This window comes from Lactuca serriola, chromosome 8 (assembly GCF_051521515.1).
Source record: "Lactuca serriola cultivar US96UC23 chromosome 8, Lser_US96UC23_V15, whole genome shotgun sequence".
Classification (NCBI taxonomy): Eukaryota; Viridiplantae; Streptophyta; class Magnoliopsida; order Asterales; family Asteraceae; genus Lactuca; species Lactuca serriola.
Genome location: NC_136415.1, coordinates 1,197,946 through 1,210,505, shown reverse-complemented (window position 1 = coordinate 1,210,505; position 12,560 = coordinate 1,197,946). Strand labels below are relative to the sequence as shown.

General features: G+C 37.1%; 2 protein-coding genes across 2 annotated transcripts; one reads left to right on the top strand and one right to left on the bottom strand.

Moving 5' to 3' along the window:
* Window positions 1–1,146: 1,146 nt before the first annotated feature.
* On the top strand, window positions 1,147–8,275 carry LOC145065569 (DEA(D/H)-box RNA helicase family protein). Its single transcript, XM_079012592.1, has 20 exons — window positions 1,147–1,636; window positions 1,890–2,044; window positions 2,200–2,287; window positions 2,358–2,585; window positions 2,712–2,807; window positions 4,114–4,302; window positions 4,385–4,544; window positions 4,617–4,747; window positions 4,835–5,002; window positions 5,071–5,343; window positions 5,426–5,620; window positions 5,722–5,925; window positions 6,002–6,071; window positions 6,167–6,315; window positions 6,403–6,708; window positions 6,789–6,848; window positions 6,927–7,079; window positions 7,163–7,273; window positions 7,355–7,854; window positions 7,949–8,275. Exons 1-19 carry the CDS (start codon window positions 1,301–1,303, stop codon window positions 7,823–7,825), a joined length of 3,543 nt encoding a protein of 1,180 aa, XP_078868718.1. The 5' UTR covers window positions 1,147–1,300; the 3' UTR covers window positions 7,826–7,854; window positions 7,949–8,275.
* A 101-nt stretch (window positions 8,276–8,376) lies between these two features.
* Window positions 8,377–9,365, bottom strand: LOC145065570 (alpha-1,3-arabinosyltransferase XAT2-like). Its single transcript, XM_079012593.1, is given in 3 exon segments — window positions 8,377–8,686; window positions 8,689–8,883; window positions 8,943–9,365. Coding segments are annotated over 3 exon segments (852 nt in total). The 5' UTR covers window positions 9,300–9,365; the 3' UTR covers window positions 8,377–8,386.
* Between the last annotated feature and the right edge of the window lie 3,195 nt (window positions 9,366–12,560).

Here is a 12,560-nt window from a genome sequence, read left to right as displayed (position 1 = left end):
GTTCAAGAAAACCTTTCAGGAGCTCCGACATGTTGAGAGCTTTCTGTCCATATATGATGGACTTTGAAACCCCAAACAAGTTTAAAGTAGAGACTCTTTCCACCCATTTTATCATATCCTATTTGTCCATGAAGGCCTCTGTAAGTCCTTAATATGCCCCGTATCATATTTTGTTTGAGATTAATCCAATAAGTCATATTTAAGGAAGCAAACTCCAAATTTAAGAAAAGATTGGTTAACTTTGTGGAGATGCAAGACCGAACAACTTGAATATGAATTTCTTGACAAAGATGACGTTTGAAACAAACAAGCATTCAATATATTCAATTATATATGAGAAAGATAAATATAAAACACGGATAAAAAAGATAGAGATATCAGAAATCTGGTATGAAATGCTAGATCAATCTAAAAGATTAGGCATGAATGCAAGAAGGCAAGGATAAGTATTCAACCAGAAACCTGAATCCTTTAAGTCGTTCATTCTATGGGTAAGTCAGTTTCAGTTAGAATGTCCTTCCATTTCTACTTATCATTCGGTTATTCCTGAACATAAATCATTATTTCTTGTGTTGTCGGCTCTAAAGCAAGGGCAAACAAATATTGAAAATGAGTTAGCTCTTTGACTATCCTCTAAGCTGTTTGATAACGAACTAAAAGGCTCGAGCTATAGAAGCTCTACAAATAGTAGGTCTTAAGAATTTATGGTACAATTCTTTAAGCTCTCTCCTCCCCAAAAAAAGGGTAGAGATGCTTCGTCCCTTCTTTATGCACACCGATATAATTTGCCATATCAATTAAAATGACCATACTTGAGTTTGAATCCAAGATTTGTCATTGATCATCACTATATTCACACCACATTAATTCGATAGTAGAGGAGCAATGTTGACTCGTTATATTTTTTTTTAGAACAACTTCCTCCACACGTACATACTATATTATTCTTAAATTTACATACATACACAATACTATTATTCTTAAATTTACATTTTTTGTCCATAACTTAAACTATTGCCCACCTGCCCGGTCAGTTCTTATAGTATACCCTAGACCAGAACAATTTTGGTAAATAAACTTTCCTATCATCATCACATGTGCCATGATCACCCGATAGGTTTTAAATTTTATTTTTATAGTAAATGTATAAATACTCATCTGCCCGTTCCACCTCCACGCAACACTGTCGAGAGCTTCTTGGCCCTTCAACGGACAACGCCATAACCCCATCTAAAACCCTCCACGAAACTGTGGTTTTCCCTCGAAAACGATGAACTGAAGAAACCCCAAGATTTTCATCATGCCTTACCCCGCAGTTTTCATCCAGAATTACCTCAGAGTATCTCTGAACCCACTCAGGACTAATTCATTTCAGCTCCGCCGTCGCCTCCATTTAAGCCCTAGACTCATCCGACCTCTTCCTCCATCATCGAGGCCTGCGCTAGTGTTAATTTGCTCCTCGTCTTCTTCTCATGTTTCTTCTTCCAAACACCTAATTAAGAGAACGAGAAATAAAGATTCCTACTCGTTACCTTACTTTTACCAGCAAAGTTTGCCCTACGGCCGCTACGCCTACGACGAATATGCTTCCGAGGAGGAGTCTGACCGTGAAAATTTGCAATTGCCCCAAAGTTTGGTTAGTTTTATTTATGTTTTGTTTGACTGTTTTGATTCTTGCACTTTGCTTTCCGTTATTAGAAGTGCTTACCGTGAGGTTTCTGCAACAAGTATCGCAAATCCTTACAAATTTCATATAATCCGGTAGTCTTAAACTGAAAAGACAACATCTAAAAAAAACAGCAATTGGGAATTGGCATGAATATTTTCACGCCTTATCTATTCAGCTAAAATGTCTTAAATGTCGCCCTACTTGTCGTGTTGTTGATCAGGGGGCTTCCACTATTGATAACATTGAAGAATGGCAGTGGAAGCTAACTACACTAATCCGAAATAAAGATGAGCAAGAGGTAGTTTCACGAGAGAGAAAAGACAGAAGAGATTTTGAGCAACTCTCAGCACTAGCTACTCGGATGGGTTTACATAGGTATGAGTATCACCTGGCCCAGTTTCTTTTCCCCATTAACTGCTGTCTAGATAAAGTAGTTTCTGGATAAATGATGTTCAAAAAATATCACAACAAGTGAAACACTAATATAAACTATTGACTGTTGGTACTTGTCTTGTTAATAATCTTTGCAGCCACCAATATTCAAAAGTAGTTGTCTTCAGTAAAGTTCCGTTGCCAAATTACAGATCAGATTTAGATGATAAGCGCCCGCAAAGAGAGGTAAGTACTCATGTCGCTTGCTTTGTTGAAACTTAATGCATGCGTTTATGTGCATCCATGAATATTGCAGGTGGTTCTTCCTTCAGAATTACACAGCCGGGTTGATTATCATCTAAAATCATACCTTTCACAAAAGTCTGCTACCAGAGATGGTTATCCAAATAACACCTTACCTACATCAAGAACATCCGAGAGTCTTGTTGGTGAGGCTGATGAGCCTCTCAGACAAAGTCCTGTTGCAGAGGGAATTCTCCGGAGGAAGAGTTTTCAGCTGCGAAATAAACAACAAGATTGGCAGGTTTATCTTAGTCTTATTTGCAAAAGTATATTATTGTAATTCTTACATTCCACGGATGGATATACTATCATATATACTGTATCATTGTACTGGTAGATGCTGATGACAAATCAATTTGTTCTGTAGGAATCTGTTGAAGGCCAAAAAATGCAAGAACTACGGAGAAGCCTACCTGCATATAAAGAGAAAGAAGCATTGTTAAATGCTATTTCCAGAAATCAGGTGTGTTTTGGATTCATGTTTCAACTTTCAATTTTTTGCGATATTTAGTTTTGAATTTCAAATTTGTGGTATAAAAATTGAACTACTGGCACAGTCTGTTTGTTGCAGTGCTATCGGTATTGTGGTATAAATATAGGGAATTTTGGGATAATAATAGCAAGTGTTTAATTTTGGGATATTTACATCCTAGTTATTACAATACACTACAGTGTAGCTTTGGTCAGGGAAAATGTTAGTGTTAACTGCTTGACTTGATATTGCTGGACCTATGCAACCTAACTGTTGAGTAATTCTATCAAAACACTAGCCGATTTATAGGGAAGACTAATGTAGTTATCTCCATAGCATAAACAAACTGTTGAGTATATGACAGAACTCCAAAACAATTTCAGTGTTAATGATTCCAAGAACTAAGGTAGCATTTGGTTTGCAATCTGCAATCACTAGTGGTATTAGTTTGATAGTAGGTATGACCGTTGGAATAAGAATGGGTATAATTACTTGAAAATTGATGTTTGGTTATGCGTTAGGTTTGGATTTTGGTTGTAAATTATATATAGAAAAGTTTACGAAATACTTTTTTTTTTTTTTTTAAATGACGGGGGCAACAAAAAAGCCTAAACCTAAAATGGCATAGTTGATTATGAAATTCTTAATTCACACTAGTAATATTCTATGGAAAGACAAAGACCTGATTAGAATTGATCTCACTTATGCCCAATGCAAGGGTTGGTTGGGCCGGTGAGTGGTTCCATGGCTAACAAGTAACAAGTAACAATATGTGTTTCTAATACAACCGTCCTTCCCCCTAAAAGCAAGTTTTTCCACAACATCCTTGCCTACTTGTGTTCTTCTCATGAGGCCTCTCCTGGGAACATCTTGCAATGTCTGCGTGTTGTAAGGTCTTGGTCTGGCATGAAGATGTAATGTAGTTCTCCCTTCTCACTGAAATGCATTATGCAAACCCCCCTCCTGAAGGAAGAGTTTGAGATCATCACAATGGTGTCAAGACTCAAGATCTATTTTATTGTCTTCATATCCATCCTCTTCATCTTCTTCAATTAAAAGTTTAAAACCCTGGCTTAGTTATATTCTTCATTCTGCCTGTGAATTTGACCAAATTCAACCAAAGATTCAGATTAAAACCCTAAAATAGACTCATGCAAATTTTAGTTAGCAATAGGAGTTTTTGGTTAAACCAAGGCGTGTTTTTATGTTTTAAATTTTTTGGTTAGTAACATCATTGTTCAAAATTTTTAAGAAGTCTAAGCAATAGAAAGTAGTGAAATTGAAATTGTTTTGGCAGGTAATTGTGGTGTCTGGTGAAACGGGGTGTGGTAAAACCACACAACTACCTCAATACATCTTAGAGTCTGAAATTGAAGCTGCTCGTGGAGCAGTTTGCAGTATTATCTGCACCCAACCCAGACGAATATCTGCTATGTCAGTTGCTGAGAGGGTTGCTGCAGAACGAGGGGAGAAGCTTGGAGATTCTGTAAATAACTTTTCTCTCTCTCACACTTTTATAAAGTCTCTCAATATTTATAATAACATTTTTTTCTTTTTTCTTTTTGAAGGTTGGGTATAAAGTTCGGCTTGAGGGAATAAAAGGAAGAGATACTCGCCTGCTGTTTTGCACTACTGGCATTTTGCTTAGGAGATTACTACTCGACAGGAGCTTGCAAGGTGTAACTCATGTCATTGTTGATGAGATCCACGAACGAGGGATGAATGAGGGTGGGTAATTTATTTATTTATTTATTATTTTTTTTTTGTTAAGTATATTTATTAATTTTCATTTCATGGCAGATTTTCTTCTTATCGTGTTGAAGGAGCTTCTTCCTCGCAGACCAGAACTGAAGTTAATTTTGATGAGTGCAACCCTAAATGCTGAGCTTTTCTCCTCCTACTTTGGTGGAGCTCCAATGATGCATATTCCTGTAAGTTACTCAGGTTAACAAAAAATGAAGGCGATTAATAATAATAATAATATTACTATGCCTTTATTGGTAATTTCTTGTTGGCAGGGTTTCACTTATCCAGTTCGGAGCTATTTTCTGGAGAATATTTTAGAAATGACTGGATATAGGCTGTCAACATATAATCAAATTGATAATTATGGCCAAGAGAAATCATGGAAAATGCAGAAACAAACTCTTCGTAAAAGGAAGACCCAAATTGCTTCAGCTGCGGAGGTAGTATAGGAGTATTCACTTGTTTGTTTGTTTAAAAAAAATAAATTGTGGTTTGAAAATTGGAACAGGATGCTCTTGGAGCTGCTGATTTGAGAGAGTTAAACCCGTGGACTAGGGATTCCCTGTCATGTTGGAACCCGGATTCAATTGGGTTCAATCTTATTGAGAATGTTGTTTGTCATATATGTAAAAAAGAAAGGCCAGGTGCTATTTTGGTGTTTATGACTGGTTGGGATGATATAAATTCTCTCAAGGATCAACTCCAATCTCATCCGTTACTTGGAGATCCAACCAAAGTTTTGCTGCTTGCCTGCCATGGTTCGATGGACAGCTCAGAACAGGTAATGCCTTTCCTTATTATCACCTTTAAGGAACTCAGCCTCAGCCCTCAGGTGGTGATGTTTTTTTTTTTTTCATTAACAGAAATTGATATTCAATAAACCTGAAGATGGCATCAGGAAAATAGTTCTAGCCACTAACATGGCCGAGACAAGCATCACCATCAATGATGTAGTTTACGTGGTTGACTGTGGAAAAGCTAAAGAGACTTCCTACGACGCACTCAACAACACCCCGTGTTTGCTTCCAGCCTGGATCTCAAAGGCTTCTGCTCGCCAAGTAAGACTCATCAACTTGCTCCATCTTTTTTTTTTTTTTTTTTTTTTTTTAAATTTGTTATGTATTCATCTCATCTGTTATGTTATTAATTATTATGGTAGAGGAGAGGAAGAGCTGGACGTGTGCAACCAGGGGAGTGCTACCACTTGTATCCCAGATCTGTATATGATGCTTTTGCTGAATATCAACTTCCAGAACTTTTGAGGACACCCTTACAGTCTTTATGCCTCCAAATTAAAAGCTTGCAACTTGGTAGTATTTCAGACTTTTTATCAAAGGCCTTGCAGCCACCCGAACCTTTATCAGTAAGTTTCAACATTCATTAACTTTGGTCATACACATTAAATTGCTAAATATATTTTGTCTGTCATCATATTACAGGTTCAAAATGCTATTGAATACTTGAAAATAATTGGAGCTCTGGATGACAAGGAGAATCTTACAGTATTAGGTAATGAACAGAACAGAACACCTTGGAATTGGATTCAATTGATTGATTTCCTTTTTGTTTTCATAATTTGGAACATTGGTTTGTGTTTGTGGCAGGACGTAAGTTGTCAGTGCTTCCAGTTGAGCCAAAGCTTGGGAAGATGTTAATATTAGGGGCTATCTTCAACTGCCTGGATCCAATAATGACTGTTGTTGCTGGTTTAAGTGTGAGAGATCCATTTTTGATGCCGTTTGAGAAGAAGGATGTAAGTAGCAAACCAACTGTCAAGGTTTGATTATTAATTAAAATTTAAATTTTAAATATATAAATTTGATTTTGATTGAACTTTTAGTTAGCTGAGTCTGCAAAAGCTCAGTTTTCTGGAGGTGATAACAGCGACCACCTTGCTCTTCTTCGTGCTTATGATGGTTGGAAAGCTGCTGAAAGACAGCAATCGGGTGCAGAGTATTGTTGGAGAAATTTCCTTTCCTCACAAACTTTGAGAGCTATTGATTCTCTTAGGAAGCAGTTTTATCATCTGCTTAGAGACTGTGGTTTGGTTGAAAATATGGAGAAATGCAACACATGGAGCCATGATCAACATCTCATCCGAGCCATCATATGCTCAGGCCTCTTCCCCGGAATTTGCTCTGTTGTGGTCAGTGACAGTCAACTCTCAAACTAATTAATGGCTCTATGTATATGATGTTTATTATTATTATTTTTATTTTTTGGCAGAATAAAGAGAAATCAGTATCATTGAAAACAATGGAAGATGGTCCTGTATTGCTTTATTTAGTAAGTTAAGTTCATCTCACTGGTTAAAAACTTTCCGACTTCAAATTAACTAAGTAATGTGTAAATTCTCGAACGTAGAATTCAGTTAATGCTCAGGAACCAAGAATTCCATATCCATGGCTTGTATTCAATGAAAAGGTGAAAGTGAATACTGTCTTTCTAAGGGATTCAACAGCTGTATCCGATTCTGTAGTTCTCTTATTTGGAGGCACCATTTCCAAAGGGGCCATGGTATGTTCCTTTTTTATTTATTTATTTATTTTTTCATTAATGGAGTTTTTAGGCATGTTTTTATTTTTTATGTTTTTGGATAGGATGGACACTTGAAAATGTTGGGGGGTTACTTGGAGTTCTTCATGAAGCCTGGGTTAGCAGTCACTTATCTGACCTTAAAAAGAGAGCTTGATGAACTCATCCAGATGAAGGTAAACAAACCATCTAATCAGACATGAAAACATTTCCTTCATTCTTGAATCTTAATGCTAAATGAATAATACGAATTGCAGCTTTTGAATCCGAAAATAGACATTGGCAATGAAAACGAAAAGGGACTAGTGGAGGCTCTAAAACTGCTAGTATCCGGGGACAGATGTGAGGGTAGATTTGTCCACGGTCGAAAAGTATCACAAGCTGTTTTAAAGAAAGAAACAAAAAATAAAAAACCCGCATCCATGTCTTCAACAAGTGGGAGTGTAGCTGAGCATGATAACTCCAAGAATCACTTACAAACAATGCTTTTAAGAGCGGGGCATCAACCACCAAGCTACAAGACATCACAGTTGAAAAACAATAAGTTCCGGTCCACTGTGGTTTTCAATGGGTTGGATTTTGTTGGGCAGCCATGTGGGAGTAAAAAACTTGCTGAAAAAAGCGCTGCCTCTGAGGCTCTCCACTGGTTAACCGGTGAGACCCATTCATCAAAAAAGGCTATCGACCATATTTCTTCCTTATTACAAACAAACAAAAAGAGGCGCTGAGCCCCATTGCAAAATCTTTACCAACAAAGGTAAGTACTAAATTACACATTTCGTCCCTGTGCTGTGCTTTGTTGTTTTTTACTGCTGTATCTTTGTCATGCTTTTTTTTTTGTTTGATTTTAGGGTTTGGAAGATGTGAAGGAGATAGGCGCGTGCAAAATGGTCATTTGTACGAATTTAACGCCTGAGCTGTTCCCAAAAAATGTGACAAAAAGGCTAAATTTTATCTTCCGGGACCATATATGTAAAAATTAACAAAACAAGGACGAAAAGTGCAGTTTACTCTAAAATCAATGATACTTCAAAGTGTTGTGCCAGGTGATACAATACCGACAAATTTGCTTCCATTTTTATTTATTCATTTATTCCTTTTGGAGGGAAAAATAGTGTGTATCATTACAATTAACAAATTTATGTAAAGAAAACTATCGTTTTTTTTTTTGTTCTTAATTCTTAGTATGATATTGGGAATTCGAAAATTCACTGGCTTGAATATTCTGATGGCGTTAGTTTTGTAAAAGCTCCAAAGCTTTTAGCAAAGTGGATCTAAACATTTGAACATCAAAGCTTTACATTCTGTTGAACCAGATAAGTAGTCCTAATTGCATCCCACCCTTGCCTGTGTATCACCATTGAATCTCTTAAAACAACATCATCAGCCGCGTATTGTCTTGCCAATGAGCTCTCTTTCACTCCTATACTATACTTCAAATGCCTCAGCTTCATCTCCTTTGATGGGTCCCCAAAGTCCGTTTTCACAAACCCCTCGATCCCACCAAGTGGCACCACTTGCACCACCACAGCATTGTCAGGCAGGAACACCATGTTTGTTAGTTCTGCTCCATGAACTCCCAACAAAAAAAAACATCACAAGAGTTCACAATTCAAGCAAAGCTTGAAAGATTGGTAGTAAGAGTTACATTGGCCAACACTACTTGGTAACCTAGCTTTTGTGCCATTTTTACAATACATGCTTCGTTTGTTAGTCTTCTTGTAGCTTTTCTTGATATTATCATCAAACAAGGCCTTCGATTATGAATATGATTATTGGAGTTTAGCTTTATAAGCAGACCTCAAAAAGTCATGCAAGTCTTTAATGGAGTACCCGTTGAGATACCTGAGACCTTGATGTGTCTATGCCTAGCTCTTTATGTGATCTGAGTCCAACGACAACATCTTGGAAGCAATGGACTTGATCATCATTGTCAATATCGACAACTTGATGATACGAAAGTTGGTTGAGTAATACTTGGAATTTTGTTATCCACCGACCTTTGTAATTCGTCGCAAGGAGATTGACTTTTCGATTAAAAATCCGTGAATTTGTGAAGAGTGGAATTACGATATCAGAAAAAGCATGAAAATGGTTCCCAGAAAAACCAGCCATGTACAAAAGGATGGTTGGATCGGTGTGAGTTTTGTTGCACTCAGGCCTGTGACTTGGTTTTATGGTCCATTCCCAAATGGATTTCATTGCATCCGTTCCTTTTCTAGGGTAGGGTCTTATCAACCATGACTTATTTTTAGCTGCTAATGAATTGCTTGTAAAAATGGTTGAGCTACGCCCATGAATTCTTATGATCCCTTTCATCTTGAAGTAATCTGAAAATGCTTTCGAAAAAATGCAATTTGCCAATAAAAAATAAAGGGTAAATTACACGAATGATCCTTATGGTTTGGGGTAATCTGCATGGTTGGTCCCTAGAAAGAATTTTTAACTCGAACCATCCCTATTATATGTTTTTATCATGCGTTTGGTCCCTATTAAACATAAAAAGACAATTTTACCCTTTCAATTTAATATTCATATTTTTACTTTTAATTTTTTATTTAGAAAATGTATTTGTTAAAACAATTCATATTGGGAATCTACACCTCGCATCTCATGTCCTCACCTCCTCACTATCGTGTTTGCCTCCCTGACCCTCCTCATCGGCGACTTGAACTCCTCCCTCTCATATCTTCATTGGCAAGCTGCATTTGATTCTTCTCCCTTTCCACCTCTCACTTCATCGGTGATGGAACCCCAAAATAACCCCTTTGTGACCTAAATATCACTACAAGCCTTCGATTCACCACGATGTTGTTGCCGCCTGTCCTATCGTCAACGTCAAGCAACATCCACCAACCACTATTGTCCTCTACTCCGTCGATGTACTCTGCCCTCTCTATTTCGCTAGTAAACAAACATCGATTGTTAATTTGCAATAATCGAGTATTGATTATTGGTTATTCGATAATCTTGCTATTTACAAATCGATTGTCAATGTTTGTGTACTGATCTGGTTTCAGGTTTTGGGGATGGCCTGAGATAAGTTCCCTTTAGTTGCAAAACCAACTTTGCATATGTTTTATCTTCGGTTTAAAAATGAAGCTTTGGTGTCGTATATGGTTTTTAGAGATCACATATTCTTGACTGCCAAAAACGACTTAAGCAAGTATGCAATATGGCGAATTTGGAGTAAATGTAATGAATTTCTAGGTGGGTTTTTGCAAATTAGAATCTGGTGGTGGGTGGAGCAAATACTATTGAATTAGGAATCTGGTAGATGATAAATATGGTTTATAGGGTTGCGAATTAGGGTTTTGTGTGTAGGAATTAGAAATCGGAAAGGGGTTGTATATGAATCAGGAATTAGAATCACTGTTTAGCTTTATATGGTATCTAAATTTTGTTTTGTTGGTTTTGCTAGCAAGAACTGATGTATGCTAGCTGAATAGGAGCTTGTGGGTGTTTGCTGGAGTGATTACAAGATGTAGGGGCAAAAACTTTAGATGTCAATGAAAGAAAAACACAAAATTCCGGTTTCAACTTTTTCAGAGAAGGTCGCTATAAGTTGGGTAGTGGTGGTGGAGGAGACCGGCGGTGGTGGTAGTAGAGGATACCGAAAGCGGTGACGGTGTTGCAGGCGTCGGTGATGACTAGGTGGAGTGACTATTGAGATGGTGGGATCGGGTTCTCATTTTATAAATGTTTTCTAAATTTAATTTAATAATAAAATCTGATTAAAAATATCAAGAAGGGTCATGTGGTCATTTCAAGTAAAAAAAGGACTAAATTCGAAACAAAAACAAATTGTAGGGATGACCCGAGTTAAAATTTCTTTATAGGGACCAACCACGCAGATTACCCCAAACCATATGGACCATTCGTGTAATTTACCCAAAAATAAATTGAGACAAAATAGGATGGTTTAGTGAGTTATTCCGAGTTATTTTTGTAGATAAGTTATATATATATATATATATATATATATATATATATATATATATATATATATATATATATATATATATATATATATATATAAAAGCATGAGCTTTGTGAGCCTTTAACTTTGACAAAATTGCAAAAATGATCCCTATGGTATGCATTTTTTTGGGGTTTTAGTCAAAACCTCGATTTTTTTGGATTTATGATCATTTTGGACTAGTTTGTACGTAGAATTGGTCCTCCGACTTAGCTTCCGTTAATTTGTTGCTGTTAACCCCCTTATGTGCCTCTCACATGAGGGTATATTTGTCTTTTCACTTATAAGGGATCATTTTTGCACCTAAAAAATATATTCTCTCTCTCTTTAAAAAAATTTTATACCTATTTATTTATTTTAATCATTAAAAAATAAAAAAGGGTCTCTTTCTCTCTATCTCTCTAAAAAAACTCATACATAGGGACATTGAAATTAACACACACACACACACACACTAATTGCTATGTTTGAAACCTGCATCGATTTAGAAGGATTCACTCGTACACAGACACACATACTTTTTGAAATCGATTGAGAAATTGAAATCGATTGGGACAAACCAAAGCCCTTTGGGAATCGAATAATTTAGATAATTCTCTCCCATTCAGATTCGACCTAACGATTCGTAATCACCCAGAGATTCTGGAATTGGTCCAAACAAGAAGTTCCCTAATGCGATTAGGGTTTCGAGTTTGTTACATGTACACAAATTAACAGGAAGCGAACCAGTTAATTTGTGTAACGCCCCGATTCTCAGGTATTATTTCAAAATAAATTTCTTGGTTTAGGCCCTACTCGACGAGTTGGTAGCCCTACTCGTCGAGTAGCAGAGGGTGGGATCGTGAATTAAGTGAGCTACTCAGCGAGTCCTTTGTGGGACTCGGCGAGTAGGAGCTGGAAAGGAGAAACCCTAATTTCCGGGGTTTGCACCCCTATTTAAAGAAGCTCAGGCCTCTTCCAGCCCCTTTGCAGCCCCCTTTGCATCTCTAACTCGTATGTGTGTGTGCCCATTGTGTGTTGAAGCTTTGAGAGAAGATTTTGGTGTGGGAGTTTGGGGAATGCAAGTGATTGAGGCAAGAAGCTGGGAGGAAATCTGAATCTACTTCTGTGGACATCTCTTGGGAAGGTATTAAGCTATTACCCTCGTTTATTTCAGTCTAGACCTCCCTTTTTGAGTGAGATTTAGGGTTTTATAAGGATATCAAGTTGGTATGACAAGCTATGGGCTAGATGTGAAGTTGTAACTTCAGATCTGGACCCTCTTTGGGTTATAGAAGCATAAAGTTCCAGCTTTGGTCGAGATTAAGGTTCCCTTGGTCCATGAAGACCCATTAAGAGCTTGGTTTTGGCATTAAGAGCTTTTAAAGCAATGCATGTACGTAAAGTTTGCAACTTTACGTGATAAGTATGCTCTAGGAACCTGGATCTGTGAATTTGAGCCGCTGTATGGCTCAAAATAGGTCTGTATGGAAAAAGGACTGGAT